The sequence below is a fragment of the Rhinolophus ferrumequinum genome, chromosome 12 (genome assembly GCF_004115265.2).
Source record: "Rhinolophus ferrumequinum isolate MPI-CBG mRhiFer1 chromosome 12, mRhiFer1_v1.p, whole genome shotgun sequence".
NCBI classification, from domain to species: Eukaryota; Metazoa; Chordata; class Mammalia; order Chiroptera; family Rhinolophidae; genus Rhinolophus; species Rhinolophus ferrumequinum.
The window spans coordinates 71,048,196-71,075,313 of NC_046295.1; the positions used below are offsets into that span (position 1 = coordinate 71,048,196).

General features: G+C 44.0%; 1 protein-coding gene across 4 annotated transcripts in view; it reads right to left on the bottom strand.

Annotated features, from left to right (window-relative positions):
• CDK5RAP2 (CDK5 regulatory subunit associated protein 2) overlaps positions 1–27,118 on the bottom strand; it is a 169,538-nt gene that overhangs the window by 111,247 nt on the left and 31,173 nt on the right. For all 4 annotated transcript variants that reach the window (XM_033123488.1, XM_033123489.1, XM_033123491.1 and 1 more), the window contains exons 6-12: positions 23,444–23,567; positions 20,538–20,692; positions 16,078–16,240; positions 14,911–14,964; positions 13,929–14,048; positions 12,388–12,480; positions 4,856–5,074 (exon numbers count right to left, since the gene is read on the bottom strand). In XM_033123488.1, coding sequence (XP_032979379.1) covers positions 4,856–5,074; positions 12,388–12,480; positions 13,929–14,048; positions 14,911–14,964; positions 16,078–16,240; positions 20,538–20,692; positions 23,444–23,567 — 928 coding nt within the window. The remainder of the gene's footprint in view (positions 1–4,855; positions 5,075–12,387; positions 12,481–13,928; positions 14,049–14,910; positions 14,965–16,077; positions 16,241–20,537; positions 20,693–23,443; positions 23,568–27,118) is intronic.

Genomic DNA, 27,118 nt, shown 5'->3' on the forward strand with positions numbered 1-27,118 from the left:
CGTGGAGTCAGGGTTCCTCTGTAAACAGGGCTACAGTATCCCCCACTGATTTTGCAGTTGCCCAAGAAACGAGAACAATGGGCAACAGCTAGATTAAGTCCCAGGGACTGAAAACCTTAATGCTTACACGCTTACCGGCCTGGATGACACTGATCTGGCCCCGTGCAAAATTGCTTTTATTGAATAGGATATTGTCAAAGACTCTGTATCAACTGCTCAGAGAACTCTTTATAAAACCCCCCCCCAGGCAATCCTTCCCTCAGGCCTGAATGCTGGCAAGAGCCGTCCTTTATCTTACCATGTTCATCTTACAGACACTGGAGACCTTGTAACTGAATTTCCCTTTTTACTTTCGCTGCCAGGAGATACCAGCTGAATTTTAAGTCCCCTCTTCAGTACTGTGATGGGAATCCCACGTGCAAGGCTACTTCTCACTGGTTCCATTCCACTCGTCGCCCTCACTTTTCCTTGACCCTCATGCCTTTATCTTTATTTTGAATCTCATTTAATTTTATGACTACCCATAAACCTCTGAAAATGTTTTCGAAACACCAAGAGGAATAAATGACCATTTTTAAAGCTTCAAATAACCAGAATACTGAAAGTTGGGTGTTCTGGTTTTGTTTCTCCAAAAACAGCATACACTCCCACACGTCTGTACAAAACCCCCTCTCCTTTGCCTATCTAGTAACCATTATCTCAAACTTCAGAACCAGTTCAAAAGTTACTTTCCCCAGCAGCCTGCTCTGATCCTGCCACCTCCCACCTCCCTCCTCTGCGCTCCCGCGGTGCTTTTTTTATGTCTCTGTTATAGAACCGTCCCCGGGCCTCGTCGAGAGCCTGCACAGTGTTCAGTGGTCCTCTCCTTTCCCAGGCAGAAACGCAGGCCACTGAAAGGTCTGGTTTTCTGTTTGTTTCCATCTAAAAACAACAGTGGAGCAGCTGCTGAGTGCCAGGCTCTAGTGACCAAGAGCCCTGCTAACAGAACAAGCTAATCAGACAGCAAGGCCAGTCCACGGCCACGCTCTACCTCTGCGTGCACCCCAGCACCATAAGGCAAAACTCATCAAGTTTCCCCAGACTCTGAAAATGCCAGCGACCCCGAGATCTGGTGTAAGACAATCACAGGAAACGGACACCGCCAAACTCTTAGAATATAACCAGCAGTTACATAGAGGTACCACTGTGATGCAATACAGATGCGAAAAGAAAGAAACCATGGCCACATCATTTTATCAGAAACATATATGACCTGCTGTAGCAAAGTAGTCATGATGAGCTGCTAGGAAGCTTAGTCACAAACAAGCTCACCTGAGGGAAGCATTTAGAGTGCACAGCTATGGTTTTGGTCTGCCGGGTGCCCTGAAACACAACAGCACTTTCACTAGGTGATGGCCCATCCCCCTCCAAATACCTGGTTCTAGAGGAAGCTGACAATGGCGGTGCACACACACACTTCTGACAAAGACGAATGGGCACGTGACCGAAGTTGGGGCTCACGGAACCTCACCCCTCTGGCCATCCGGGCAGGCAGACAGCGGGGGAAGTGGGGTGTGAGTTCCCCTCCCCCTTGGGCAATAACCTGGGAAGATATGATCCTAGCAGGGCTGGCAATGATGGGCCCAACCATTTGGAAGTGGATGCAAGAAAAAGAAGCCAGCTCTGGTGGAGACAAGAGATTCGGTCCTGGCAGTGTTCCAGCCACCCCACCCTTCTGGCAGAATTTAGTTATGCAAAGCAATAAACGTCGCTTTTCGCCTAAGACTACATCTTTTTACCAACAGCAGCCCAAAATTATTGTAGAAACACCAAGGTTTACATGAATAAGTGAATTATGGAACCAACAATGTCTGACAATAGAGGAACAGGTAAATAATTATAGCATATCCACTTGATATAGTTATCTAGCTATTTATTACCAAGAATAAGTTGTAATGTAAAAAAATCATGTATTTTATATATAGGTATATATGTGTGCATGTATTCTCCTCATCCAAATTCTACTGAAGGAATATTTTTATGACGACAGTGAAGGAGAACAGGGACGAGCTATTTTAACCACACACAAAAAAACCAAAACTGTTATCTAACAAGTTTTGTTAACCTAAAAAAACTGTGAAGGCTGAAAGAGCTGACTATGAAAACTGCACCTCAAGGAAAGGACCCTCTGGCCAGTCCTGTCTTTTCCTCATCCATAAAGGCACACTCCTCAAATCTTACCCTTCGCATCCAACTCAAGTATCTCTCTCAGGAGGTTTCCCTAACTACTCCATCCCACAGGGATCTTTTGCACTGATTATATGAGGTACATTAATTAGCTCTGGACTGTAAAATGCTTTGCATTTTATCATGTATAACATTTTCAACTCCCGTAGGAAAATGAACTTTTCAGAGGCCATGCCTTGTATATCCATTGGCATCTAAACCAGGTGTATTTGATGTTCAATAACATCGAATGAGTACAGGGAACATGTCTTTTAATAACATGCAATAAACTGGTACACTCCAATATTGCTGGTGGCAACATAAACTAGACCAGCCTTTTAGACCAATAATTTGGCAGCATAATTAACTAGTGTAAAATATTTGTACCACCTGACCCAGTAATCTCACTCCTCATAAGCTATCTAGGGATTCTAAGAGAAAATATCTGCATGCCTAAAGAATTTCATTACAGCATTATTTAAACAGCCAAAATGTTCACAGAGGAGGAAATTATTAAGTAAATCATGTGAAATCTATTCAGTGTGAAGAGGTTGCACCACTCAACATAATCAATCTGGAGTCTACACAACATGGGGAGATGTTCATGATGGAGGAAGTGACCTGGGGGGACGCCCGTGACGGAGGAAGTGACCTGGGGGGACGCCCGTGACGGAGGAAGTGACCTGGGGGGACGCCCGTGACGGAGGAAGTGACCTGGGGGGACGCCCGTGACCGAGGAAGTGACCTGGGGGGACGCCCGTGACCGAGGAAGTGACCTGGGGGGACGCCCGTGACGGAGGAAGTGACCTGGGGGGACGCCCGTGACGGAGGAAGTGACCTGGGGGGACGCCCGTGACGGAGGAAGAGACCTGGGGGGACGCCCGTGACGGAGGAAGTGACCTGGGGGGACGCCCGTGACCGAGGAAGTGACCTGGGGGGACGCCCGTGACCGAGGAAGTGACCTGGGGGGACGCCCGTGACCGAGGAAGTGACCTGGGGGGACGCCCGTGACCGAGGAAGTGACCTGGGGGGACGCCCGTGACCGAGGAAGTGACCTGGGGGGACGCCCGTGACAGAGGCAGTGACCTGGGGGGACGCCCGTGACCGAGGAAGTGATCCAAGAACACAGATGGTATTTAGCCTCTGATTAGATAGGGGGCCCAGCTGCAGCAGGACTGAATGGTGATACTGAAAACCAAAGTTACTTTATTAAAGTGGTGGAATTATAGGTGACAATTTCTTATTCTTCTAAATTTCCATTATTGCTGTCTTACAATCATTAAAGTTTTTGTTAAACTATACAAACACTGTATTTCAATTCTCTCTTCAGCCTTTGCATTAGGATTTCAAACTCCAGATCTTGGAGTCCTGGCTAACAGCAGCCACCAGAGACCTAACCTCTAGTCCCTGTGGCTCTTCTTAGAGATCTCTACTCTAATGATTCCTCCTGCCCCAGATTCCCATGCAAGCAATTCAATGAACCTGAGTGTCAATGACCTTGAGTGTAGATGACCCTGAGTGTTGATGACCTTGAGTGTCACCTGAGTGTCAATGACCTGAGTGTCAAGGACCCTGAGTGTCGATGACCTTGAGTGTCACCTGAGTGTCAATGACCTGTCAATGACCTTGAGTGTTGATGATCTTGAGTGTCGATGACCTTGAGTGTCACCTGAGTGTCAATGACCTGAGTGTCAATGACCCTGAGTGTCGATGACCTGAGTATCGATGACCCTGAGTGTCGATGACCTTGAGTGTCACCTGAGTGTCAATGACCTGAGTGTCAATGACCCTGAGTATCGATGACCCTGAGTGTCGATGACCCTGAGTGTCGATGACCTGAGTGTCAATGATCACTCAAACTCAGACCTGACCCTACCTAACTACACCAACACTTATGTATTCGATGTGGCTCTCAGGGACACTAAATACTTAAATTTAAATGTAATAGAAATTTTAAAAGATAAATTATTTTTTGCCTGCCAAGTTCAGAGAGAATTTTTTAAATGCTAACACCCAATGCTGAATAGTCTTAAAAAAAAAATCACTCATCTAGGGAAACATAGAATAATCTTCCTGGAGCACAGTTTGAGTATATCTATAAAACAGTCTTAAAATATTCATATTCTTTGACCCAGTAATTATACCTCAATCAGGGGAAAAAAAACAGTGGATAAATATTTATATATAAGGATGTTTGCTACAGCATTTGTTATAAGGCAAAAAAAAAAAAAAGCGTAACAATCTAAATGTCCTACAATAACAGACTAGTTAAACAAATTGTGTAGCACACCCAAGGGATGAAATATTGTGCTTGCACAAAAAGAGATGTTCTTGAAGAACATTCATAACACACAACACAACAAAGAGAGAACAATGAATAAAAAAACAGGATACAAAGCTGCTTTTTCAGCTTGACACCATTGATGCCTGTGGGGGCGGGAGAGAGACAGAGAGGGTATAAAGGACGGAAACATCCGCTAGTTAAGACTGGCCATTTCTAGGTGATCAGATGATACGTGAAACGTTCTCTTCTTTATATTTTTCAGATTTTCTAAGTTTTCTGCAATGAATCTCCCAAAAACCGGAACCAGCCAAACAGCCCAGCCCACTGCACTGCCCGCTATGTCAGGAGAGAAGGGGGGTTGCTCACGTGGATGGTGCAGTCTCCTCTGCTCTTTTCGTGACGGGCTGCCTCCAGCTCCTTCTCTAGTCTCTCCTTCTCCTGCTGCAAGTCACTCAGCTCCTGGGTGACCTTCTTCATATTGCTACGCAGTCTGTGGTTCTCTGCACCCGTGGCGAGGTTTTCTGAGCGCAGCTCTGCCAAAAGGGCTGCCTTTTCTAGCAGAGCAGCCTCGTAATCTTCAGACTTCTAGACGAGGAGGGAGACAGGGGAGACAGTGGATTTTCATGGCTCTTGAAACAAACCAAGTAACCTGTGCTCCTTTTTTATGGGGGGGCAGGAGGTTAACATAAACAACATCCAGGGCCCAAAGCACAAACAATATGAAGATTTTGAAATAACTCAGAGTAACATTTATGTTGTAACGTTGATGCTGGGGGGTGGGGAGGCTACAATTATGATAAGAAATATATATTTTTTAAGACTAGAAGGAAAAGCACAGAATGTCAACAGTAACTATCCTCGTGGGGTGGGAATATAGTTGACTTTTTTCTTTCACTCCTCTGTATTTTCAAATGTTCTAAGATTGGTGAGCATGTAACTTTTATAAGGTTTAAAAACAAGAACAACAATTTTAAAACTGCAGAATAAAGAGCTTCATTTGAAAAGCAGAGATGGGTTCAAACACTGGCAATGTTCACCTACATTAGAATGAGTCGAAGTCAGGGTCACCTAGGGAAAAAGAAGTGGTCAGCATGGTAGTCCGATGGCCACCTCAAGAGGCTATAAATTCTGCTGAGTCTGAGGGGTGACTGTGCCAAGCAGCACATCTTTATTTCATAAACAAAGTTTACTGGAGAAAATACATACGATGTTATACAAAAGATGTTATAACACACCAATAATCAAAAAGAGCGAATAAAAACAAGCTTACGTGTAACAAGTGCGATTGTTTTACTGAGACTATCTAGTGATGGCGAGCGTATTGTGAAATGGCACAATTAATACTCACTGTTCAAGAACTGTCCAAGCATCTAGAAGCCAGGAAATATGCTGGCAGGAATGTAAATTGACGTAACTCCTAGTGGACAGATTATATATATATGAAGTATGTGTGTATTGTATAAACATGTTCACACTCATCCCAATGATTCCATTCCTAGGATTCAATCTCAGGGGAAGAACTCAAAATATGCGAGGGAGAGCCTTATACACAAAGTCATTCATCATGGAATTACTTAGAACAATAGAAAAAAGAAACGACCTAAATGTGCAAGAATATGAAAATGGATAAGTAAAATATGATAAAGCTACACAATGAAATCTTAAAACTATTTATAGAGTTGAGAACATGGGAATATTTCTACGTCACAATGTCATATGAAAAACAGAAAGACCAAATTGTAAATGATCTAAAAAATAAAATTCATGCATAGAAGAAAGCCAGAAGGAAAAATATCAAAATGTTAATAGTAGTTAGGTGTAGGTGATTTCCTGGTTTCCTTTTTTTCCGTCTTTCCAGTCTTCTGAAAATAAAAATGTTTGAAGCATATCTACTACTTATAATCAGGAGAAAATAACACTTATATTTTTAAAATCTGTTCTATCAATTATACTGAGGCTCAAGATTAAAAATTCAAAAGGAACACTTGGGCTGTCAAGGTCACAACTTAGACGGCAGGGTAAAGGGACTGGCTCCAACTTCTTGGTCTTTCCAGGAAATCCATCTTCGCCACCACTGCCAGGTATGTCTTAGTTGTTCAGGAGAGTGGGCTACAAGCTAGTTCATCTGGAGGTGGAAGGGCTCTGCTCTTCCTGAGCCCCCTACAGCCCAGCCATCTGGTCCCATGTTTCCCCAACTGCTATTTAAGACACAGCAACAGAGACTGAGGGAGAACGCCATTCAAACTTCCTAGCAGGTTTCATAGAAGCTTCCCTTAAAATTAAAATAAATAAAAACGAGTGGAAAACCTAGGTGATAGGCCCCAAAAAAGTATGTGAGGCAGTGCTTATTTAAATAAACTCAAAAAATAAAAGAAAATAAACAATGACTGGGCAAATGCTCATCTTGAGCAATTTTCAGTTACCTTTTATTAAAGCACTGATCATATAAGGTGTGATCAAGTAATGCAGTGAATGTTTAAATAAAAAAATGTATTACAATAAAAGACACATTGCCATGAATCCCCCTCAAAATACTCCCCCTCGCTTCAAACACACTTATCCCATCGTTCTTGCCACTTTCTCAAGCAGTTCTGGAAGTCCTCTTTCGTGTCTTTAGTTGCGATGTCCTGAATCATTCTGACTTTGGGGAAGAGCCAGAAGTCACACGGTGCCAGATCCAGTGAATAAGGTGGAGGAGGACACACGTAATGTTTTTATTTGACAGAAATTGCCGTACCAGAAGCGATGTGTGACACAGAGCGTTGTCATGATAGAGGATAATTTCTGGCACACTTTAAAACACACTTTGTCTCAACCATAGCTCACACCAAACTGACTGCACTGAACAAGATGAAACTTATCACACACTGTTACTAAGGTTCGATGCACCGCTTCCGTATTGAAGATCCCTGCCTTTCTGTTGGATGGCACTCAGCAGCAGCATTCACTGTGTATTTTGATCACAACGGAAAGGTTCCATGCCACACATTGCTTCTGGTACAACAATTTCTGTCAAATAAAAATATTACGATGTGTCCTCATCCACCTTATTCACCGGATCTGGCACCATGCGACTTCTGGCTCTTCCCCAAAGTTAAACTGACCATATGTAAATGTTTTGAATCGATTCAGGACATCAAGGCAGCCACGATAGTGCAACTAAAGACACTCACAAAAGAGGACTTCCAGAACTGCTTTAGAAAGTGGCAAGAACGATGGGATAAGTGTGTTCGCAGTGAGGGGCTGGCTGTATTTTGAGGGGGATGAATGGCAATGTGTCTTTCACTGTAATAATTTTTTTTTAATTTAAACATTCACCATATTTTTTTATCATACCTTGTATATGTGGAGCTAAAGCAGGCATTTTTACACACATTAATCTCCATTTCTCATACCAAGCCTACCAAGTGCACACATCACTGTCCTCTTTAAGTAACTGAGGTAACCGCAGAATCACATGTGGCAGATTTCTGTATGGCCTTCACCCTTTATGTGATAGCTCATGTAACTGCAGCTGAGAACTGTTAAATGGCTAGCTTCTCATCAGACCAAAGTGATTAAGTCCGGGATTCAAACGACTCCAGAGCCTGTGCTCTGTCCACTGGCCTTGCCTGTTCCAGTGCAGATTCCAATTAATACCAATAAACGACCAAGAATTAAAACAAGAACTAAATTCAGGGGAGGATGGCTAGAGACAGGAACGTAAGTTAGGAGCTCGTTATACACAGAAAAGCAATGGTTATTATTAAAATAAGTTATTATAAAGTGATGAAAGTTCTGTGGGATTATCACACAAATATTGATGGCAAAGACTCTAAAAATCCAAGCTCAAAGAATTCAAATTCATACATTCTATTCCCTTCATAAAAAACTCTTTCCATATTAAATTTTCCTGAAATGGCACTTGGAAAAACTCTGGAGAGTTTTTTACCTTTTCCTGCCTGACTCCCTGTTTTTTGAATTCCATCTCATCACTTAGGTGCTTATCAATAGCGTCAATCATTTGGCCCCATTAGACATTGTCAGAAACTGAAGGCCAAATATAATATTGAACAAATCATTCTTCCCCACAGTGTAGAAAGGAGTTTAATAAAAACAGGGTCAGAAAGCTACGAGTTCAAAAACCAGTTCCTGCTGTATGACTTGGGAGAAGTTAAATTCTCTGAAGTTCAGTTTCCTTACCTGTGAAAGTAACAATCTCTACTTCACAGGGCTGCTGTGAAGATTAAATATGATACACAAAGTTCCATTTCAGTGGGTGCAGGAAAAGATAAACCTAGCTCAGCTTTTCCATCACTTACTCCATTATCTTTCATTTCCAACTGAAAGATCACACAGTTTCCACAAACTAAAGTCTATGTGTATTATTAGTAGAGAATATGAAAAACAGGCCAAAGAAACTGCTACATTTTTATGCCAGAAGACATACCACCCAACATAAGGATAAGTTAACATTTGTTGAGATATAACCTGTGCCCAGATACTTTCTTGTTTAATCCTTGTAAGGATTAAACTGTGACATCAGTGTGATTATCCGGACATTACAATGAGCAAGCAGGCTGTAGAGCACAGATATCTTGTCCAAGGTTACACAGTTAGTGAACAGCAGAGTCAGGATTCGAATCCATGTCCCAACCATGTTCTTCCCAGTAAAAATCATATGGTACATAAACACAATGGACTAAATGCAGCTGTTTAAAGATTGTTTTTAAACCCCAGATACACACACACACACACACGAGTGCATGTCACACTGCTGAAATCCGAGTAAGGTCAATGGTGTGCACCACTGTCAATTGTCCTGGTGGTGACTGGACTACAGTTACACGAGCTGTCATATAAAGGGTGAAGGGTGTAAAGAAACCTACCACATGTGATTCTACAGTTATCTCAAAATAAAAATTTGAAAAAAAGAGAGAGAGAAATTGGGTAGATCTATATATACTGCCATGGCAAGAATGTTATATGGGAAAAGAAAGATTATAGAACAAAATACATATCATGATCCTATTTAATTTTTCAAAGGTTATAGGTATATACGAGTATATATATATATGCATTAAAAAAGTCAAGGTACTAAGAGTGAACATCTTTAGATGTGAGTTTATTGGTAACTTTTATCAGCCTTTTTCCACTATTTTAATTATTTTTATAAATTTCCCACAAGGTGCAATTTTACTTTTATAGCTGGGCCAGGAGGAAAGGAAGAATAATGTCATTTCCAATTTGAAAACACATTTTTTAAACAGGTAAAGAAATATATATTTTTCAATGGGTGCAGCCAGTCACAGAATCACACCTTTGACAGGAACTTACATCTCTACACTGTGGCCACTGCTCCAAGAGTCTCAATATTACTTGCTGCTGCTTCAGCATCAGGCTTGAGGCCCACCCTGTGAGCTTTGGCTATTTTACTCATGCTGCAATTCGTTCACATCAGATGCTATTCCAAAAAGGTCCCAATCGATCCGTGAGAGAAAATGCATATTCAAGTGTCTGTGCAACATGGAAACTACATACACCTCATAATGAAATAACCAGTATAAGCACCCTGAGTGCACTGATTCATACAATCAGAATAGTGGAAAAAACAGACTTTGCAGTCAGACTCTAGTTCAAGTCCCAGCAACCTGTCAAACCAGTAAACACACCACCTCCGTGGATAAGGATTAAATGAGCACTGTCAGGACAGCCAACGAGGCACGTAAAACCTGAGGCGTTTCAACATTTCCAGATCTCTGTGCACGGCAAAACAAAAAACCCAGCCAACACTGTGTATGACAAAACCTCAAAAATCATTCTGAAAGTCTTTCAACTACGATTGAAGGTTATGAAATTAATAAATGTACATATAAATCTGGGTAACATTTAAATGTGTGAGACTACTTAGTTTCCTTGAAGGTCCAACATAAGTAAAATATCACAACACTTATAAGGATGTCTGATCTGCTTATCAATTGCCACCATATACAAGGTGTGATCAAAAATACAGTGAATATTTAAATAAAAAAATGTATTACAGTAAAAGACACATTGCCATTAATCCCTCTCAAAATATTCCCCCTTGCTTCAAACGCACTCATCCCATCATTCTTTCTGAAGCAGTTCTGGAAGTCCTCTTTCATGAGTGTCTTCAGTTGAGCTGTCATGGCTGCCTTGATGTACTAAACCATTTTGACTTTGGGGAAGAGCCAGGAGTCTCATGGTGCCAGATCCGGTGAATAAGGTAGATGATGACACACCATAATGTTTTTATTTGACAGAAATTGCTATACCAGAAGCGATGTGTGACACGGAACATTGTCATGATGGAGGATGAAGTAAAGATACTCATGAAAGAGGACTTCCAGAACTGCTTCAGAAAGTGGCAAGAATGATGGCCACACTTCAGAAAGTGTGTTCGAAGCGAGGGGCAGTATTCTGAGGGAGATTAATGGCAATGTGCCTTTTACTGTAATAATTTTTTTTATTTAAACATTTACCATATCTGCTGATCACACCAATTTTTTTTTTGTCAAGCAATAAGAAATATGAATGGCTTTCCTAAAACTTCAGCTTTTAAAGCTTGTTATTTTCTAATCAAGGGGGGAAAAAATTCAGTGAAAAACTATAATCTCAGCTTCATTTCATCAACCACTGTCAACATGGCGGAGAAGGCAAGTCTGAGATTCCAGAGCAGAGATTTTTCTATACTTCTAGTACACCAGTATTTAAACCAAATGACTTTAATTATTCTTACCGGGACCCAAAGTTCTGCAAAAAGCATGGGAGATGAATCTTAGGAATCAAACAATCTCAAATTAGATTCCACTTCTAACTCCTACGTTATCGCTAAAAACAACGTGGGTGGCGGTGTGCAAGGGGAGAGCTTGAGGCAATGTGGACTCACTCAGAGGATGGAGTTTTATTCAGTTATTAGTAACAGCTATTATTACTAATTAGTATTCAGTTAGTATTACAATTACATATAATACAATTAGTATTAGTATCAGTTACTACCTTACACACTGTAAGGTAAACTGGAAACATGAGAAGAAAACATTAAAATAATTAAAAACAGAATTACAATTAGCAAGAGAGAAAGAAGGAAGGGGATAAACAGCAGGAGTCCTTGCAGGACAACACTGGAGGAAGAAAAGAGAAAAAGCAGGTCAAATCATCAAGGCCTGGAACAGACACCTGACAGGGACAGGTAGGACTGAAGAAGCCAGGTGAGGGGAGCTGTGGGATGACAGGTGAAAGAACAGGCTTGGGAGTGAGATTGCCTCTAGGGTCAAAGCCTAGTCTATCTCCTACCACTTGTGTGACCCTGAGCACGCTACCTGAGTCTCGGAACCTGGCCGTCCAGAGCAGTAGGAGGATAGTAATGATAGCGCCTACCTCCCGGAGCTGGTGTGCGATTCATGGAGCGCATCCATGGAGCACACTTAGCACAGGGCTCAGCACGCCGTACACGGTCAATAAATGCCGGCTGCTATTATGAGCAATTACTACATTTAATCCTGGCCCTGTCACATGCTAGCTGTATGACAGTAAGTTAAGCTGCATACCCTCAGTGAGCTTCAAAAACGGCCCAAATAGAAGGGGGTAAATACCTTCCCCACAGGGTGGTGACAAATAAATAAGATAATCCACACACTTGCTCAGTCTGCTATTGGCACAGAGTAAACAGCATCAAGGGATAGCTGTCATCATTACCAATATTATTATCATTATCATATAGAGGAGGGGGCTGGAGAAACACCCAAATCTGCGAGAGAATTTCCTTTAACTAAACTGAGCTGGTTCTATTACTGAAGACCACTCAGTTTTCCTTGGTCCCTTTCAGCTGCGAAGTCCTGACCCCATCAGGCATACGGATCAAACAGACAACGACTTCCCCCAAAGTGAACACTTACCTGGAATTTCTGGGTCTGTGCTTTCTGGCGGGCCTCTCTGGCTTTCGCAAAGGCAGCATTGAGCTCTTCGATTTCAGAGTTAAGTTCTTCAACCTGGGTGAAAAAAAGGACTGGCAGCCAAGTAGGCAACTGGGCTCCCCCTATGTCTGCACAGTCCAAATGCTTTTCCTGCTAAACTGAGTAGTGCTTATACTCAAGGGCTTTGTAGTGAGAAAAGCCTGAAGTCAGAAAAGTGGGATTTCTAGTTTGGTTGTTTACTAGCTGGATGGCTTCAGGCACAGAACTTCCTTAATCTCTTTGACTCCATTCCCTCAACTATAAAATGAGGATACCACCACTCACCCAACTGCAGCTCTGCTGGGTTCAATGAGGTAACTTGCACTGGAGCTAGAACAATGCCTGGTTCGTACTGCGGCTACTCCCATTACTGTAATTATTATCCGCATGGATGACCCACCCAACTAGCCAGGCTATTCCCAGAATTCCTCATCTTCTAGTGATCTTCTAGTGACCTAGATGGCTGGAGACAGCCATCGACTACCGTGGTCACGCCCTGGTCTCTGCCACCCAAGCAGTGAAACATGGTGAGTCCCCCACCACGGGATGGCACCTTGCCACCTCGCCAGCTTTTCTCTCTCCTCACTCAAGTTTGGACCTTGATGTTTAACAACCTCAAACTGCTTTTGGTTCCACAAAATCATACTGGGCTCCTTCCCAGCTGAAGGCCCTGACCCCTGTCCCCACTTCTGTACACAATGGCCTCCTTTCCCAACCAAGTCCTACTCATCCTTTAAAATTTGGCTCAGACACTTTCTCCTCAAAGTACCCTCCCCCCAGTACACACCCTAATCTGGATTAGGTCCCCTTCGCCCCCCATCCACAGTCCCTGCACTTCCCTCAGTCACACCTTCACTCTGTCTTCCCCACTAGGTTTGCAGGCAGAGCTGGGTTTTCTTCTGTTTCTGTGCCTTGCACAGTTACTGAGACACAACAGATTGCTATACCAATGATAAGAAAACAGCATGGAGCCATCAGCCACCACCATGGATCCCAACAACCCAAGTAGCTGTGTAACTGGTTCACAGCCACGGCCTTGCCCCCCACCTCCCACGACCTCCTTAATCTCCATTTTCTGTGCTCGTGCATTGTCCAATATGGTAGCCATCAGCCACCTGTGGCTACTGGGCACTTATGTGGTTAGTCTGATTTGAGACGTGCTGTAAGCATATCTGGACTTCAGATTTTTAAAAATGTTAAATTTCGCATATCTATATTACCAAAGTTAACCTCACTGCTCCTTTTCACTTTGTTTAATGTGCCGAGGAGACAATTTAAAATCACATATGGACCTCACATATTGGACAGTGCTGGATTAGACACTCCAAATGAACTTCTCGTTGCCGAAAGGATCTGTGTCCCACTTCCTTTGGTCATCTCAGCTCTCCTGTCAACTATTTAGCTAAAGCTAAAACTTCAGCGTTGGACAAGTCAGTCACAGAAGCTAATAAAGAAAAATCTCACTGGAGGTCTGTCAGACATACCTCTTTTTCCTTTGACTTTAATGCCATGGTTAGACCCTGAATGGCTTTATCCCTCTTTAAACTATTTTTCTTTTCCGTAGCAATTTCTCTTTCCTTCTCTCTCAGGTCCTCCTGAAGTGCCTAAATTAGATTAGAAAAAGATTCTCTAAGTCGATGTGTTCCGACCAAACTGCACTGTACATATATCTTTAAGAGCACACTCAACTGCAGTTATTCTATCTTACTCCTGTCAACCTGTGATTAATGTTTGCAAGTAGAGCCGAACGCCGCGGCATCGGCTCCGAGTGACTGTGTTACCGCTCACGGCAACGGGGCTGGGTGAAAGGAAGGGGATCAGATCAGTTAAGACGATGACAGCTATTCCTATGGGAAGGACTCCAACGCGTTCTGCAATTTGAATACAGTCACATCAGAGTCTTTGAAACCATACCAGGTTATTTGGGGGAAATAACAGATCATTAATTTCATTCCTTAATGCTACAAAAGCTAGCAGAGAATTTGATTTGATGGAGACTGAACATATACATTTATAGTCTGAGTTCATTTCTAAAGATAATCTCCACCGCCTCCCTCGCACGCTGCCGTGAGGATCAAATGAGATAACGGACATGAAAGCACTTTCGAAGCTGGCAGGTTCTACACAAAAGCTGGTTGCTGTGGCTAAGGGGCCATGGAGCAATGGCTCTGGAATCGGGCTGGCAAGGCTGAATCCGTGCTGTACCTCTTCCGAGCTATGTGACCTTGGATAAAGGACCTTATCCTCTCTGAGCCTCACGTGTCACACCCGCAAAATGGGAACGCCTACTTCACAGAGTTATTGCAAAGATGGAGAAACCCTCTCCACAGTGCTGAAAGCATGACTGGCAGACAGTTGCATTCAATGAATGACAGCTACAGTCACACAGAATTATCTATTGTACTTGGAATAAGCAAGGGACAAGAAAAAATCTTCAGTACATTTTTTAAAACTGTATCAACATACCTGGATCCTCTCTTCAAAGCGATTTCTCTCCTCCTGGTGCTTCATTTGTGCAGCCTAAGAAAAGGCATTAATTGGTACCCAGAACAGACCCACAATCCAATAGCTTCCCCAGAACTATTAGAATGTGCACCTCACTTACTTACTGTCCCCCAGTGCTGTAGAATGCATGAAAACAAGTGTCTACTCCTCTCTGAGTCACCCGAAGTCCCACCCGAGTGAAGACAAATGTAAAGATGAGCAAACCACATTGGCTGGTCCCCAGCCCCACACGGAGTAAACCAAGGCCTACTAAAGGACAGGGCCTAGGAAGCAGAAAGAGGTTAAAAGAAGCCAGAGACGAAGGCTGATTATAGCCAAAAACTAACTGATGCAGCTGAAGAATTCAGTACTGTGTCAGGGACAAAGGGACCCCACTCCATAAAGAAACCAAGACTTATGAGCATCCAGAGCAGCCAGCCACTCATGTGACTACACCACACGCAGCAGCCCCCATGGTCCAACAAGAACGGGAGGGTCTCGACTAGGCCTCCCTGCACTGCCAGATCCTGGCCCCCCTCTTTAAAAGAGCTTGCATGGAGGCCGCCTATGTGGGAAAGGGTCGGGGGGAGCGGGGTTTGGAGTCGGTACTAATAACCCACCTCTTGGAGACAGAAAATATAACAACTCCTCTGAGCTGAGCCTGTTTCTAAACTGGATGAGGGACCGAGACCTCTACGTCACAAGGTAGCCAGGATTAAATGAGGTGGCCTGCGGAACCCCTTTGTATGCTGGTAGGCCCAATCCAGATGAGTTTCCTGCCCCCACTGCCTCTTAAGCCTGCCTCTAACCACAAAAGGTCAAATGGGTAAGTACCACCATTTTCCCCTAAGAAAACTCAAAGGATGAAAACAAAGTCCCCGGGCAACAACAAATTAACACACAGTAAAACAGAGGCAAGCAGGTATGCACTGTGTTTTTAACCAACTCGATCAAAACACAAGGCTGAAAGGGGAAAAATATGCCAAGGGCCCCTGACAAGGGAGGTTTCTGCTAATTCCTCAGCTGACAGGAAGCTAATATTTAGAAGCAGACTGTGTGTGAACCGTGGGGACTGAACGTGCATTCCGCTTCCCATCGAAGAGTCTGGTCTGCTAATTAAAGTCCCCCCTTCATGTCCTGTCACCTCACCTCGGTTTCTCTCTCCTTTTCTTCTCGCAGAGCAGCAGATAGTCCTTGGAGCTCTCCAGATGACACATTCTCATCAAGAGACGCCATCTGAGATTTCTCTTCTTTGAGGCACTGAATTAAAGCTTCTTTGCTCTTCAAAGACAGCTTCAACTCCTCAATCAGTCTAAAAGAGAACAAAATTTAAATATTAATTCTAAGCTGTTTTCTTAGCTCAGCGGAGCAAGAGGAGGTAGGAAATGGGGCTAGACACCTTCAAAGTAGACCTTTCCAATGACTAAACATAAACAGAATTGCATATCGCAGGTCAGAGACGAAGGGACAGAATTCATGTGACATTAAGTGTCCCTCACCTCCAGCCTGGCCCTGGTCGATCCATCCTCTGAGCTGCCAGTCTATGGTTTACTGAGTCATACCCCTGCTCAGAATTTCAACAGCCCCCACCACCAACATCTGTGGGTTACTAATTTTTTTTTTGGCCAAGAATCTACTCTTCAAAAGAAATGTGGCACTGAAGGCTAAACAAACATGACCAATAACGCAGAACTATTCCGGTAAGTAAGAAAAAACAGAGACCATCTCTCCAAGGCTTCTCAGGGCAAAGTTTAAAATATACTGACTTTCAAGATAAAGGCCAAACTCCTTGGCAAAGCATTCAAAGACCAAGTAGATCAGAGGCCCTGCTGACAGCTTCAGCTTCACGTCTCACGGAAGCCATCACCAGCTCCACTGCCATTCAGGAGCCACAAGTCCAGCTCTCTCCAAAAGCCAGGCTATTCTGTGCCTCTAGATCTTTGTTCACACGAATCCCTGCACTTAGAATGTTCTTCACAACTCTACCCCCACCTCCACCTGATAAACACCCATCATCCTGCCAGATTAGTTAGGCATTATTCTCCTCCAGGAAGCTGTGCCAACCGACACCCCCAAAGCCGCCCTCAGGTAGAGGTGAACACATCTTTCTCAGGGCCACCAAATCATCTCTGTCAGCTGTTCCCTGACAACGGGCAAGTTATTTAGGTTCTCTGAGTCTGCATTTCCTCAGCTATAAAATGGGGACAGCCTGCTTATGTGGAATGGAGATAAGCTATTTTAAATGGCCCTACACAGCTCCAGGCATATGGCAGAACTCAACAAATTGACAGTTGCTATTATTATTATTTTTTTAACATTCAATAATTAGCCTTTTGTCAAAGGACCCTAAGAAGAGTGAGTCCAGCTAAGCCTAAAAAGGCTTGGAAGTCTGAGAGCGCTTCCCTGGCTCCCTGGGTGAAGGCGAGGAGTGAGCTTTTAGCAATTAAGGCAACTAGAAATGCACTGAGCCATGGTCTGAATATTTTTGTCCCCCCAAAATTCACATATTGAAATCCTAACCCCCAAGAGGGATGGTATTAGGAAGTGGGGGTCTTTGGAAGGAGATGAGGTCACGAGGGTGGAACGCTCAGGAGTGGGTAGTGCCTTATGAATGAAGGTCCAGCGAGACCCCTTGAGCCTTCTGCCAGGTAGGGCTAGGATGAGAAAGAGGGCCTGAAAGAGGGGCCTCACCTGACCACACTGGCACCCTGACTCGGACTTCCAGCATCTAGAACTGTAAGAAATAAATTTCTATTGTTTATAAGTGACCCAGCCTGTGGTGTTTTGTTATAGCACCCCAAATGGACTAAGAATTGGATGTACAGGATACGGACAGCACCAGCACAATGCCCCCCAAAATTTGGAAAGATGAGTAAGAGTGCCCTTTAGGGGTCAACTCTGAAATCACACAATCAATTGGAGAGATAAAAAGTCACCAAACTATACACTTCAACCAGATGTGTTGTGCTGTAAGTAACTTACACCTCAATAAAACTGATTTTTTCTTTTGTTACCTTAAAGCAAGTTCTAGACAGGGATGGAAATAAGCGGGGCAGGCCTGTGGGGACCAGGCTGAGCGGGAATCCAGGCCCCCCTGAGGGGGCAGCCGCAATCCAGTGAGACCACAGCCCCGTCCTGCCACACCTTCCACGTTTTCAAGAGAAGCTGGAAATCCAAACTTTTACATGAAATTAGGTTTTTTAAAAAAATACTAGTAACTAGTTCAAACTTTTAGAAACACTGTATGAGCCAAATAAAATATATCTGTTGGCCATATTTGACCTGCAGAATGTCAATTGCCTTAAAGATACAGACTAGCTTTCAGGTCCGATTGCAGGAAATCAAGTGCTAAAACACGTACTTCAAGGAAGGTGGTGGGAGCCCTGCCCAGAGGCGAGTCCATCTGTGTGACAGACCTGGATTGACCTCACCCGGGCACAGCCAAGGACCCTTACTCCAATTCTGTGCTTAGCAACTCACCTTCTGACCTGGATTTAGCTTCTGAGGCAGGCCTGCCTTCAGGGAGGAGATACACTATCCTACCCTAGTCACAGGAGAGTGCCACCACAGAGGGCCACGCCCCGAGCAAGCAGAAATCTAGAGCTGGCACCTGGCTGCTGCACTGGTCTCTGGGAGTACGGCTGAGGCACACCTACCCGAGACAGACACATTTGCAGTACTGACAAATCAGGTTTTGGCGCCTATCCAGCCAGACCTACGGGAAGCCCCAGGAAGACACAGCCTTTAGCAAAGCCTGGCCTGAGCACCCACATCCATGGAGACCCCCACTGCCTAGGCCACAGTAAGTACTCAATAAGCACTAAGCCTTCCCAAAGTCCCTCTTCCAAAGAGATGAGAAGCCAAGCTTCGGCAGCATGTGCTGACAGGGACCACGTTCCTCCCCGATGACCTTGACAGGTGCCAGGCTGCACACCTTTATGTGTGCTGCTCCCTCAGCATGACAAGACTTCCTCACGCAACTCCCAGCACTGCTCCTCTGATAAGCCTTCTCTGCCTCACGCCCACGCAGAGATAATCACTCCCTTGCTTCTGTCACAGCCCAGAACCAATGAAGACATTTTTTACCTCTGTCCCCTTCCCACCCAGGAGCTCCATGTAAGGAAGACAGTGCTCATTCCTGCAGTGCTGGCACCCAACCCAAGGCTTGCTCAGTACTTGGGTAAGGAATGAATCCATGTACCCAAGGACCTCCTAGACTCTCCTCTTAGATGCCCACAATCCATCAACCCAATATCTCTCAACTAAAAGCTCATCTTCCCACCCCTTCCACCCCAAAACATCCCTTTCTCCCTTTTTGTCCCCAAACACAGCCAACTGCACTACCATCCCACAGTTGCTCAGGCTCAATTCCTGCCTGGGTGAAGGGGTATCGCCACAGACTTTCCCTTCAGCCGCAAATCCAATCAGCCACAAAGCCCTCCAAGCCAACATGTCCATTCTACCTTCTAACTCCCTCTCTTATCCTAGTTCGGTCACTTCACTCCTGGTCACCATCATCTGCTCTGGGCTTCCGCATTCCACCCGGCCCCAGGGCCAATCCATCCTCCAGGAGGCAGCCAGAGAGATCTCTCTCAATCTCCATCTGCCCCTGTCGTTCGACACCCTCCCCTATCCCCCATCCCCCATGCTGCCAACTCTTCAGTGGTTTCTCCCATGCCCTGAGGACGAAACCCAAACTCTTCAACAAGGCTCAGGAGAGCTGTCTCAGCTTCCCTCTCCTCATCAGTGGGCAAGTGAATGCCCACTTCCCTTCCAGAAAACGACACTCCGCCAGCTATATATTTCTCAGCTCTTTGATCACGCCGGGTGTCCTTTTGCCTCTAGACTTTTGCACATAAGGTTCCCAAAGCCTGGAAAACACTTTCTTCCTCCTTACCCTAGTACTTCCTCTAGGAAGCTTTTGCTACTCCCTCTAGACTGAGTTAGGTAAATACATTCTGTCAGCCCCGAATTCATCGCATTCAGCCGTTATCACTCTGTTCCTGCCCTTGACTCCTTCCACCCAGCTACAGGATGAGCTTCAAGAGTCCACACGGTCCACCCAGTTCCACCCCTTGACGATCCAAGAGCTCTGTACTTGGTCTACACTGTTTTGGCCCCTTGCTCTATATGAGTATGGGCCCTCAGCCTGCAATATAAGATATGATGGAAAACAGGTCACACAAAATTCACTAGCAAGTAGTCACTTACTGTTCCCTTTGGGAAGATCCAAGAGAGAAATTTCTGACAATGTCAAGTAAAACTGGGCTTCTTCTGAGTTATTAGCTTGTTTTATCTTGTGAGCAAGTTGAATTTATGTCCACCAGGATGGTTTTTCTCTTTTTCCTTTGGCTACCAGGAAGCTTATAGCCAAAACTGAATGCCAAATTTAGTACCTGAGTAGAAATTTCCAGCATGAATTTCTGTCTGCTAACTCTATCCTCATATCACTATCCCATTCCTTTTCCTTTCATCCTGATTTTAACCCTCTTTTCTCACTGTGGGGAAAAAGTAGAAAAGGGAGAGGGGGAAAGGAAGGAAGGGAACAATTCCTCCCCCAAGCTGGCAGACAAATGACTGTCGGAGCATCCCAGGGACAAAAGCCAGACCTGTCTTTCTCCTCCAGGACCCGAACCACATCCAAGTCCCCCTCGTGCATCTTCTTCATCTCTGAAAGCTGGTTTTCCAAGCTCAGTCGAAGAGCTTTCTCCGTTTCTGTCCCTGCAAAGGCCTTTTCCAGTTCTGCTTGGGCGGCTTTCACATCCTAGAGTTAAATTAAATGCATTTGATGCAATTTTTCAATACAATTGGGAACATTTTGAAAGGAAATTGGATTAAAATATAAATATTTATGACTTTTTCTCCGGCACATTTCCCCTCCCTGAATTGCACAATACATGGGGAGAATCGGTAATAAATACATTTGCCAGCCATCTTTCCCTCTTGTATCCTGAAAAGTAATAGGCATTTCCAATGGAAAGGACTCTATAAGAACTGTTTTGGTTTTGAAAAATCAGATCAATATTTACAGCTCAATGAGAACAAGGAAAAATGTGCCTCTCAATACCTAAACATTCATAAATTCCAAAGAGTCACCATAATCTCCATACAAATGCATCACACACCCCACCGCCCCCTCACTGCGTTTTTTTTCTTTTTTAGATAATGACTACACAATTCTAAAGTACATATTTTACATCTCCAAAGTGATTGAGGTGGTGAAAAACTCTATGTTCTTTCTGAGAATCCAATAAGGAAATTATCTAAATCACAAAGGCCGTGCCTGTGTTAGGTAAAAAGGCTCTGGGGCTCCTGAAAGCGACCTAGGAATACACAGGAATGTCCGACTACTCATGCCAACTGCCACTGATTACATCACAAAAATAAAAGTCAATCTGAACAGGGTTCAGAACCCAGCTCTCCCAATTATTTGCTTTGTGACCTTGGGTAGTCATTTAACCTTTCTGAGCCCCAGCTTCCCAACCTATAAAATAGGGAACCACTGGTTAACCAGTGGTTACCAGAGGGTAACCACCATCCCATCAGAGTTGTGAGACTCTGTCAAATGCCTGCCGCATCAAGGAGGCTCAAAAAATGTTGGCTTCCTTCCCACCCTTCCCCTCCAGCCTCTCCCATCACTGTCTCCCCAAGAAGCTTGCCTGTCAATCTCTGGAGAGGTGGTAAAAAATCATTCCCCAATATCCTGAGACAATGAACACCATTCACTGAGTGCCTACTCAATGCCAGGCTTTGCAAGGAGCTCTATTTATATTATCTTTGATCCTCACTCAACCCTAAAAGGATACATACTGATAGACAGACTAGAGCCTTGAAGGCAGGCTCTGCAGCCAGACTGTCAGGTACTCACTGCCTGTGTCACCCTGAGCCAGTGACTTGGCCTCTCTGGGCCAGCGTCATCACACGTTTTTCTTTTGGAAGGATGATAAAAGTATTTACCTCCTTGGTCTGCTAAAGGGATTAACTAAGCCAATGTATATAAAAAGCTGAGAAGGGTACCTCACACGGTAAGCCCTGATAAACTCTTAGTACCACGGCTGCTATTATAATTACTACGGCAAAGCAGGGATCACTAGCTTCATTTTACAGGTGAAGAAGCAGAGGCTCAGGGAAGGCAAACGCTTTTCCAAGGTAACAAAGCTAGTTAAGTGACAGAGCCGGGATTCAACCCAGTACTGTCAGTTATGCTGGCACCCCAAAACATTGGGAAGCACTTACTGGGAAAATTAAGATGAATGAACCAATAGGTTAAGTCTCTTAAAAGTCTCACAATCATCTTAACTAAAATTCAGAACTTGGGCTCCGAAAACCCTTCTTTTGGTTCCCACTCTATCACTTATGACCATGGCTAAGTTTGTCACCCTCTCTGAGCCTGTTTGCTCATCTGTACTGTGGACCGGATATCTACACAACCCCACGATGCTGATACACAGTGAATGTGAACATCATGATGGTAAGCTGCCAAACGGTACAAATGTATCCTCTTTTTGCACCCAGAAGAGCTTTTCGGTGCTATTTCTCCTCATACCTGCTAAGAACCAGGGTTTCAGGTCAAGAAAGACAGATGAAACAACAGACTTGAAAGACCAAAAACTAAGTATTTAGCTTACGTGATACTAGCTTTAAATGGAGGAAAACTTTTTAATACCCAGGAGATAGGATTTCCTAACTGAGAAACATCCTGACTCCCGACGGTCGCACAGAGCACCTGAGAATCAGCAGGAGGAGCTAGACACAGTGGCCTCTGTTTCTGAGCTTAGCTAATGTTGGGGGAGTCACTTCCCCTCTCTGGACCTCAGTTTCCTCTTCTGTAAAATAAAGGGACTAAACTAAATAAGAAGAGTGGTGTTGTAGCAAGAACACGGGCTTTAAAATCAGGAGTCTTAAGTTTCAATCCAGGATTAAGTGAAATGAGCAAGACAGAAAAAAATCGAGAACCATATGACTTTACTCACAGGTAGGATTATAAAACCGAAAGCAACAAATGAACAAGACAGACAAACAAAAACTCATAGACACAGACAATAGTTTAGTGGTTACCAGAAGGTAAGGGAGAAGGAGGACGGTAGAAGAGGGTAAAGGGGGTCAAACATATGGTGATGGAAGGAGATGTGACTCTGGGTAGGGAACACACAATATGATGTATAGATGATGTATCAGAAATGTACCCTTGAAATCTATATAATTTTACTAACCAATGTCATCCCAATACGCTAAATAAAAATAATTAAAAAAACAAAACAAAACTTGGACTAGTTTTTATTTCTCTCTGTACTTCAGTGTCCTCACCTACAGGAATGAGACAAACCTGCCAGGTATAAGGGTATGAATTCTACATGAAAAGTGCCTAGAATGGGGCTGGAATCCAAAAGACGCTCAATACGGGTGGCTCTTGTTTCTGCTGAAACCCTGAGTTTATGAAACAAGGAACGCAAGTCTCCCCGTTCCGTTATCAACCCGCTGTAAGAAACAGCCCCCTCAGGGTTCCCAGACTTGCCTGTTGTAGAAGAAATATTCTTTGGGTCAGGAGATCTTCGACCTGCTGCACCTTCTTCTGCGCGTCCTCTTTCACCCGCCGGACTTCAGAGCTGCGCCCTTCAGCGAGGCTTTCAACTGCTTTGCTGCAAACAGAGGCATTAGGGCGACAGTCAGATGGGGATTTCAGTCGCCCCAAGGGACAAGGAATGTGTGTGAGTCACTTCTCCCACAGACCACCTTCTTTTTTGTTTTAAGAAACATTTGCAGTTCAAACTAAAACTGATCATACAATATATAAATGTATCAAATCAACACGTCGTACACCTTAACTTACACATGTTATATGTCAATTTTTATGTCAATAAAAACCATACATATTATTAAAAAACAAAGAAAAGAAAAAAGAATCATCTATAATTTTATCACTCGGGATAGCTAAGTTAACATTTTAGTATATAGCCTTTCAGATATTTTCTACAAAAACAGAGCCATACAGTATACATCTGTGACCTGATTTTATTGCTTAACACAACTATAAACATCCTTTTGTATCAATAAATATAAATCTGTATCATAATTTTAAAAGCTACATATTAATTCACTACATGAAATATACTGCAACATATTAAATCAATCCTATTTTAAAACATTTAAATTGTTCCTGATTTTACACATTCGTCCAATAATACTTACTCATATAAAACTCTGAGAATAGTACAAAGCATTCAACAAATGTCAGTGTTATTGTTTATTATAAGCAATGTTATGATGACAGCATCCTCACAGGTATACTATCCAGTGGTTTCCTTAGGGTCAATCCTTAGAAAAGGAATTACTGGGTCAAAGTGCTAAGTACTCTTTTAAGACTTTTTTGACAACTATTACCAAATTTCCCACCAGGAAACTCCCAACAAAGTACACCTCTTCACCAGGGGTAGGACAGGAAGGGAGCTGGTTTGACAAACCAATGTGCAAAGGAACAGTATGCACCAAAAATAAACCGGAGGGATTAAGGATTTGCATGCCTCCTCTTCTGCCAACTGGAGGGGAAAGTCCTGTAAATACAGCACAACCATCTGTGTGAGCAACAACTACCACTTAGGGCATGAGGCGAGACCGTGCAAGCAGCCCACCCTGGTGCTGCTCTAACATAAAATGCAGTTGCCAGCGCGTGGCACCACGGACCGTTGTCTCTCCGCCTGACAAGCAGTGCTGGGGATGGGACACCAAAATCAGACACAGGAAGGCCCACGAGCACTGCGCCTTTCATTCTGGCTCTCCCCAGGAGAAAACCCGCATCGGACATGCATCTGCGAGACATGTACTCAGAGCAGTTCCCATCCGATCTCTCAAACGACTGTGGGTTTCCATAAGGCAGGACAATATAAAGGAAATGGCTCCACCTAAAGCTGGTTTCTCAGAAGAACTGCAGCAGAACAAATCCATTCACCACCAGCCGCCCATGCCCTACTTTAGGGGCGTCTCAGACTTTTCCAACCATCAGCCATGTGACCAGACGTGCACATGGACAGGCCATGAGAATTCCTGACTGAGAACAATGGAAAGTCAAGAGAGCCACAGTTGCTGTCCAAGTCTCAGACATGAGCCGCCTGCAAATAAAGACTTTATTCACATCTTATTTCCTTTCACCAATAAGCCTTCAGAAGGCCCCAGTGTCATGATATCATTTTAATGGAATTCAATGTGAACAATTGGAAAGAAAGAACATGGGCTCTGAAGCTGAACAATCTGCTTCCAAATTTTGACTCTATTATGTCCTCAGTGTGACACTGGGTAAATTACCTCTTACACCTCAGTTTCCTCATTTGAAAAATGAGATGATGACCGCGTAGAAGGAATGTGGTAACACGAACACATGTGGTGGCCATAGCATGGTGCCCCTTTCTCTATGATCTCAGTGCTGCAATGACAGCCTGTTGTCCCTGAGGCCACTGCAGCGCCGGCCCCTGCTGAGATGCTCTGAGGCGCTTATTCCACCCTCTGCTGGTGTCTGAGCTGAGAACGGATCATCCATCCGCTGGCCACAACTGAGGCCCCCACGGCCACTTCCTGATTAACGCCATGCAACGTCCTGAGCCCCCACTCGCCCAGCTCATTTCTTGATCAGAACTGTATGGAATTCGCAGGGATTCACAATCGTTCCTGTCACTCCTCAAGAGGCATTACATATGGCTGCAAGAATTCTGGACTGGAAGCTTTCCCTTCCTGAGCCTTAGATACAGGATTTTTCCAGTCCTGGATTTCCTCTCACCACCCGTGGCTCACAGGGCTTTACTGAGCCCCCTGTAGAAAACGGCTCGCTCTCCACCCCATCCCCGCCCTTCCATCCTCACCCCGCCCCACAACCCAGCAAATGCAAATACACCATCTCCCTCAGACCCGCCCAGATAGAAACCTGATGTTTTATAGTCAGCATCACGTACATTGTCAAGAGGCCGACTACAATTTTTAACAAGTACTGGTATATTCAGTTTGTTTGCATTTTAGTTATACCGATAAAATATACGCCCAATAATAAATGTTCCAACTTTTCATTTATCATCTTTGTATCATTTTACATTTACTATAGCAATAAAATTTATACTCAGCAGTATGGTGCAAGTTTCCCCTACTAATGGAATTATTGTTTCTGTTTGTGTTTTAAAGCTACAGAGATAAAATTTACTCCCGACAATATGTCTGCTTTTGTTTTTAATGTCCCCTTATGGTAACTGAGAAACAGAACAATGGGAAGCCAGTGAACATATATGTTTACTTCACAGCAAGGCAGAGTGGGCTCCAGAGCCAGACCAGCCCCAGCTCTGTTACCAACTTGGGCAAGTTCCCCCATGCCTCTGAGCCTCAGTTTTCTCTTCGCTCAAATGGGACTCCTGGCTGCCTCACATAACTGCTATAAAATCAAATGCAACAAAGCATGGCAAGTGCCAGGCACAGGGTTTGAGGCGAAGAACGGTCTCAAAAAATGTTAGTTCCCTCCCTCTACCCTTTCTTCCCTTATAGAATTTAAACCAACAGACGGGACAGACGGCAAGACCTAAAGAGAGAAAAGGTTGAAAAAAACTGATCTAATCCAGTTTTCCACCCGACACAAAAAAAGAGCCTTCTATAAACACCACCCTCGCTTCTCTTTTTAACCATCAACATTTCCTCTTGATTCTTTCCATTCTAATTATAGTTCTTTAGGGAGAAGCAGGCGATGTTCCTGTATCTCCTGCCCACCCTCCCCAAGCCCCCAAAACACAACCATAAAACTCCAAAAGGGAGTTGAGGGCATTCATAAAAAGCTTTTTTTCCATCAACAAGTATGTACCCCCACACACTGCTGGGTGCTGGGCAATTGGAGGGAAAGGGAAAGGCACATTTTGGGGGTGTGGGGCAGACAATGTGCATATCCCGTGGCAGGGAATACACACAAAGACCCCATGAAGTAGGAATAGATTAGAAGACAGGCTCGGAGGCCACAGACCGACCTGCTGGTAGAGCCAGCCCAGGGTCCCTGCCCTTTCCACTGGCCCCGTACTCCAGTAAAGGAGGAGAGAGACTCTTGGCCTTAGAGATGTATAGTCATGTTGGAGAAATGAGAAACACACATGAAAATTTAAAAAGAATATGAAACCTAGTGATGGGCCAGACTTCACAGACTTGAGTTCTAATCCCAGCTCTGATCTTTCTG